Raw genomic sequence first — 6,545 nt, 5'->3', positions numbered from 1 at the left:
ACACTCGAGTGCGAGTTGACTGAGCGTTTGCAAGAGTAGTTGGACGCAAGGAATATCTATATCTGCAATAGATTTAAGCAGATGATTTTGCAAAACTGACACAATACAACAAGACAAAGGCATCAGCGACACACGTTACCCTAGTATAAAAACCTGTGTAATATTGAGTTATTACTTGTACAAATCACAAAACAACACATTCTTAATCTCAACTGTGAAATGCTATTCTCAATCTCGCCTGTGAGAAGGTTATCAGATTTCTTCGTGAATTTAAATCTCGACTGTTTCACAACCAGGAGCTGCGCTTGTGTCATCATTATTGATTCAACTGTGAGTGACGACAACACGCAGACCTTTCCAAGATGGCGGGCGCGCCGACGTGTCTGGAGTTGTCGACTAAAATGGGAAATCTACGTTTACATTTCTATGGCTGTGTCTGTATCTGTGGCTGTGATATGAATCCGATTTGATGTTTTTTAATCTTTTGCTTGTAAAGTATGCTTTTCTCAAGAGAAAGTGTTACTAAAACACGTTATATCTTATTTGAACTCTTAATTAAGTGGAAAAGTGGAAGAAGTCTGGTTATTACCGTATATATCATACAATGTAATGTTGAATATTAAACTCATATTTTATGCAGCAAATCTTTACAGAAAGTTTATTTTAAAAAGTATTAATATAAACTATAATAATGAGTGGAAGATTCCATTTATTTTGGTGTGAAATACAAAAATTCAATGCCTCTCTCAATCGCTGTATTTTTGGTTTCACAAATTATTCTAAATAATATGAAAAGTGCTTTTATTTATTTATTGAATTTATTTATTTTAATTGACAAAATTTTACATTCATAGGCTAACTGGAAGTTTATGTTGTATATATTTTACGTAAAAATTAGCTTAATGGTTTTGTTGACTAAATTAGGCTCTGTCTACAGACAGATTAGAAACTCTTTCAATAAAAAAAGGCTTTAAAAGATTGTGAGATAAAAAGTATTTATTTGTTATTTTTATACTGTACCTGATTTATTCAGATTTTTATATTCTATATACTGGCACTTTTTATATAGGCCTATTTGTTTTTGTGGTTTTTCTAGTTATTTTATTATTATATGCATAATTGTATAACGTTTAGAATTTGAAACATGCGAGAAACATGCGAGTACTGCAGTATTTTGTAAAATAAAATAATTTAAAAAGAAAGTTGTTTATCTATACAGTTTTTAATTTGTTTGTCCATTCACCATTGTTCACAATATTCATAAGGTATTGTGACTGTTAAACTGTAATTTTCTCAGATGTTCTTTCCTTTCAGTGCTGAGTGAGGGTTGACCAAGTTATGAAGGCTATATCAGCTAGGTATTTTGGTAGAAATTGTGATTACCATGGAAAGTTCAAAACCCATCTGTCAAATACTATATGGTTCTAATTCTAATCGTAATGCTTGTAATTTGTGTTTAAATGTTTAATGTCCAAAAACAAGCTACAAGTACCACGATGATACCATAACCACTGATCTATATAATGACTATATTATATCATTCTATATAGATCAGTGACCATAACCATCATGTGTAATAGTACCTCATCTCCAGTAGGTGTTGGTGTTGTCTCCTGTTTACTGCAACAACGCGAGAAGAAGAAGAAGAAGAAGAAGAAGAAGAAGTGTCACGTTGCGTCAAAAACATCAATCTCGCTCATTCAGCTGTAATCTTATGTAGGTATTACAGTTATGTAGAATTACAGTTTATTACACTTTCATGATATTTCGTTCTTGGACATTATGGTTTTGCGTATAACTGTTAGCGTTAATATTCGTTACCAACTATAAATATGCTGTTGACGAAGAACAGAAGGAGTTATGTCATTTTAATTTAAATTAAAGTGGTAAATAGAAAAATAATAAGAATGTGTACGCAGTTGTATTCAAAGTATCTGTTCTACTGTGAGATAGCAAGTCAATTTTTTTATAGACAGATATTCATTATTTACCTTGGCTGGTTTAGTAAAATTGTATCATTATTTGTCTACAGAATAAGTGAGTGAAGGTAAAATGGGGCGTTCATCTAAAGACAAGCGAGATATATACTACAGGCTGGCGAAAGAGGAGGGCTGGAGAGCGAGAAGTGCCTTCAAACTCCTGCAACTGGATGAGGAGTTCAACCTTTTTAAAGGCAAGATCTTCATTTGGCTTCAGCCTGCACTGGATAGTGGATGACGAGTCATAGACTATGTCTCAAAAGCTTGTGAATTTCCTACATAGACAACATCAAAGCAGGCTTTTATATTCTAATGACTGTGTATGTCCTGCCTGCAGGTGTTAGTCGTGCTGTGGACCTGTGTGCCGCACCTGGGAGCTGGAGTCAAGTCCTGAGCCGCAAACTCCGGTCAGTTCAGTGCAAATGCACAAAATGCACAAAATGCACTTGATCTATTGTTCATGATAAAGTGTAAACAACACATAGGTATACTATTCAGTGAAATTTTGTTGATTTCGTTGCCACTTCTACTCTTTTCTGTCCTGGTTCAGTGGAAAAGACAAGAGTGAAGAGGTCAAGATTGTGGCAGTTGATCTGCAAGCCATGGCCCCTTTGCCAGGTGTCACACAAATTCAAGGAGACATCACCAAGGTGCAGTAGCAGGACAGTTAAACCTCAGTTCAATAATAACAGCGTTCTGGTCTTGGTATGAGCAAACAATGGACCCTTTTCACATTTCTGGGGTTCTCAGAAGCGGAAGTTGTCATAGTTGGGTAAACTTTTATAGTGTAAAATGGAAGCTACAACAAACATAATTTTTGCGTTCCATTTGCACGAATAGCAAAAGAGAAAATCCACAACAGTGTTTCTAAGACTTTCCAAAAGAGTAAGAATAAATGTTTTCTTCTTGGAAACGCACAGGTCACAATATTCCTCATTGAATTGCATTAGTAGTGTGTTGAAGCTCGCGGTTATGGCAAGGGGCGTGCCATTTCCAAAACGCGTTGAAATGGTTGACCAATCACAACACACTGATCCAGCTGACCAATCAGAGCTCATTGCGCTTTTCGGAAGGCTTTTCATAGAGACAGGAGGAACTAAACTGAGCTTTACTGACAGACTGGGAAGAGAGGTGCTGCAACAATGTCAAATATGTGAAAATAAGATGTTCTTTAAAGAAAATAAAGAAGACTTTGTAAAAGGGCATAATAGGTCCTCTTTAAGCAGTTTTTTGTAATTGAATGGCAAGTTAACAAAGCATGTGTTATAAATATACATTCAGTTTTGGTAATTTTAAAATATAAAAAAAACTTCACAGTCTGTGAAAAGGGTCCATATTATTTTTACCATAAGCTTTTTTTAAGCAAGTTATTATAGCATTTTATTCTATAATGTGTAATTATTGCATTAATCTCTACATTTTTTAAAATCTTTTTAATCTGTGAATATTTGTATTGCTTTTAGTAGTTTTTTTTTTTTGAGTCAAGGACAGTAGATATTCCACAATACCAATTATATGATTGTTCCATAGATTTCTACAGCTCAGGAGATTATTCGACATTTTGAAGGACAGTCTGCAGACTTGGTTGTGTGTGATGGCGCCCCTGATGGTGAGAAATAAACTTTTTTTGTATTGAACATATAGGCCTGGTTTCACAAACAGGGCTTAGATTAAGTCTGGCTTAGGCCTTAGTTCAATTACAATATTTAAGTATCTTTTATAAATGTGCCTTAGAAAAAAACATTAAAGGTGTGCATCTTGATACAAAACAATGGCAGATGCCAATGCAAGCTGATTTCATTTAAAACAGCTCAAACATGTGTTTTAGTCTGTTACTAGCTTAAGCCTTGTCTGTGAAACCATGGGATGATGTCCCTCTCTAGCTGTTCTAGACTATTTTCGATTTAGCTAAGTCTTAAATTGAAGGGTTTTCATCTGTTTCTCTTTATAGTTACTGGACTTCATGATGTAGATGAGTACATTCAGGCACAGCTCTTGTTGGCGGTATGTATTGCTATACTTTGCCTTTATTGTTATTATTTTGGTAACACTTTTCAATAAGGACAATTAGTTAACATTAATTAATTAACTCACAATAACTAACAATGAGCAGCAATACAAATTGTTACAGTAATTATTCATCTTTTTAATATTGGTTAATATAAATACAACTATTCATTTTCCATGTTAGTTCAGGTCCATTAAATAATATTTAACAGATCCAACTTTTTTATATATATATATATATATATATATATATATATATATATATAATTTATTAATAAATGTTGAAATTAACATTTAACTAAGGCAAATAAATGCATTAGAAGTATTTTTTTTATTGTTCATGTTAAGTAATGATAACAAATGGATCCTTACTGTAAAGTTACCATTATTTTCTTAATAATACTTTTTACGTAGTAAATTGTTTATATAGTCAAGTGTCAGTACTTCACTCTGTTAAGAGCATCAACAGTTTCTATTTACAATTTGTTTTTGTTTTTGGAGTTTTGAGCATTGCTGAGTGTGTGAACACAATGGCCAATAAGAAAAAAAATTGAATCTAATATTTTAATGTATTATTTACTTATTAATAGCATTAATAATAATAGCATCTAACTCTTTATCTTATTTTCGAATAGATAAATACAATAGTTAAATAGTTCTAGTTTTTGCTATGGTAGACTACTGAAATTGGTACAGAAATCTGGGAAAATTTACTGGTATTGGAAATGACTACTGACATTTTGGCAACATGCAAAAACTAATAGTAAATATAATTTCATGTTTGATTTTTTTTTTTTTTTTTACTATGTGACTCCTAGACTGATCTTGCTGGACCTCATGTAATGTTTTCTGTTTTTACAGGCTCTCAATATCACCACACATGTTCTCAAACCAGGTGGAAACTTTGTTGCAAAAGTAAGCTGTCTTGTCATGCATTCAGTTATATTTACGTTGTCAGTGCAAGATTATGATATCCATGTATATATGTCTTGTTTCTACATAGATCTTCAGGGGAAAAGATGTGACCCTTCTGTACTCCCAGCTCAAGATCTTCTTCAGCTCTGTAACCTGTGCCAAACCACGCAGCAGCCGCAACTCTAGCATAGGTGAGAGTAGAATTTCATGAGGGAATGTAAAACTGTTTTGGCAATATTATACCTTTTCAGACACGAACCAATGTTGTTTTGTGTTTTCGCCCTTCAGAGGCGTTTGTGGTGTGTCAGAATTACTCTCCACCTGAGGGTTATGTGCCCAACATGTCCAACCCTTTACTGGATCACTCTTATGGTAACTTGCTCCAATACTAGTGCTTTCACAGTATCTTGTGCTCATCTATACATGGCATTTCTTCCTCCTCAGTCTTCCTCCTCACAATTTAAATGCAATTTTTTTCCATCCAGATGTCGACTTTAACCAGTTAGAGGGACCAAACCGAATAATAGTTCCTTTCCTTGCTTGTGGAGATCTTAGTGCTTTTGATTCAGACAGAACTTATCCACTTCAGGTGCTGATCAGCTTCTTTCAAATCACAAATGTATGACCGTGAATTATATTACTTAGGAGTAGTCTGCTGATATGCATGTTTTGCTTTATTCTCAAACAGCTTGATTCTAGTAAAGAGTATCAGTATTTACCGCCCACCCAACCTCCGATTCGGCCTCCCTACCAGCAAGCCTGTCAGCTCCGCAAGAATAACCTTTTAGCCAAAGAGGACTCGCCCTCTGGCCCGCTTGATGATGCCCTGTCTGCTTTACATCTCAGCACAAGTCCGGACACGAACTCGGCCACATCAGGAACCTCAGACTAATGGACATTATTGATTTGTGCAGCTTCTGTTTAAATCTATTTATTGTTTTATTATGATTGACCAACATTTATTTTTTCAGAATTTTAACACTCTGTAAAATGTGCAAAAAAAAGCTTGTCACTGGAACGTTTGATTGAACTAAAAAAATTATTACAATGTGGCTACGATTTAGTAAAACAAGGGAAAGAAGTATTATATCACGCTCACCATTTAGTAAAACGAGGGAATGAATTATTAGGTAAATAATGCGCCCGATTTACTAAAACGAGGTAACGCATTAGTAAAATGTGCTGACATACAGTAAGTTGTGGAAACGATTTGTTAATTCGTGCCCACTGTATACATATTTTTCCCCCTGCATGTCATGTGCTGGGCTCCAATACATATTTGTACTTTATTTACACCTAAAAAAGGCCCATAGTAGTACCTTAAGGGTACCTATTCAGGGTACTGTCCCAGTGACAAGATTTTTTTTGCAAGACATTTTTTTTTTACACTTTTTATTATCATGTAATTTACCTTTTATGTATTTAAGTATTTTAATTGACATAATTGACTTTAATTACTCTCAAAATCCACAAAGATTCTCCCTTGTGAATGTTTCTTTGTACGAGTCGCAGAAACTACCTGATTGAATTTGAACTTTGAGTGAATTTGAACTTTTAACTGCAGTTGTACACTTTAATAAACCACAACTAAATCTACCATAATGCAGTTTGTTGTTTTTATTTGTAGATACAGCGTTTCAAATT

At 34.1% G+C, this 6,545-nt stretch overlaps 1 protein-coding gene across 1 annotated transcript; it reads left to right on the top strand.

Annotated features, from left to right (window-relative positions):
- The first annotated feature begins 1,605 nt into the window (after positions 1–1,605).
- On the top strand, positions 1,606–6,501 carry ftsj1 (FtsJ RNA 2'-O-methyltransferase 1). Its single transcript, XM_081390070.1, has 11 exons — positions 1,606–1,716; positions 2,033–2,173; positions 2,317–2,386; positions 2,530–2,629; positions 3,510–3,588; positions 3,931–3,983; positions 4,848–4,901; positions 4,990–5,092; positions 5,190–5,273; positions 5,387–5,490; positions 5,590–6,501. Exons 2-11 carry the CDS (start codon positions 2,053–2,055, stop codon positions 5,791–5,793), a joined length of 972 nt encoding a protein of 323 aa, XP_081246196.1. The 5' UTR covers positions 1,606–1,716; positions 2,033–2,052; the 3' UTR covers positions 5,794–6,501.
- The last annotated feature ends 44 nt before the right edge of the window (positions 6,502–6,545 follow it).

Source organism: Scardinius erythrophthalmus (genome assembly GCF_964197995.2).
Source record: "Scardinius erythrophthalmus genome assembly, chromosome: 17".
In the NCBI taxonomy this organism is placed as follows: Eukaryota; Metazoa; Chordata; class Actinopteri; order Cypriniformes; family Leuciscidae; genus Scardinius; species Scardinius erythrophthalmus.
This window is presented reverse-complemented; position numbering and strand designations above follow the sequence as displayed.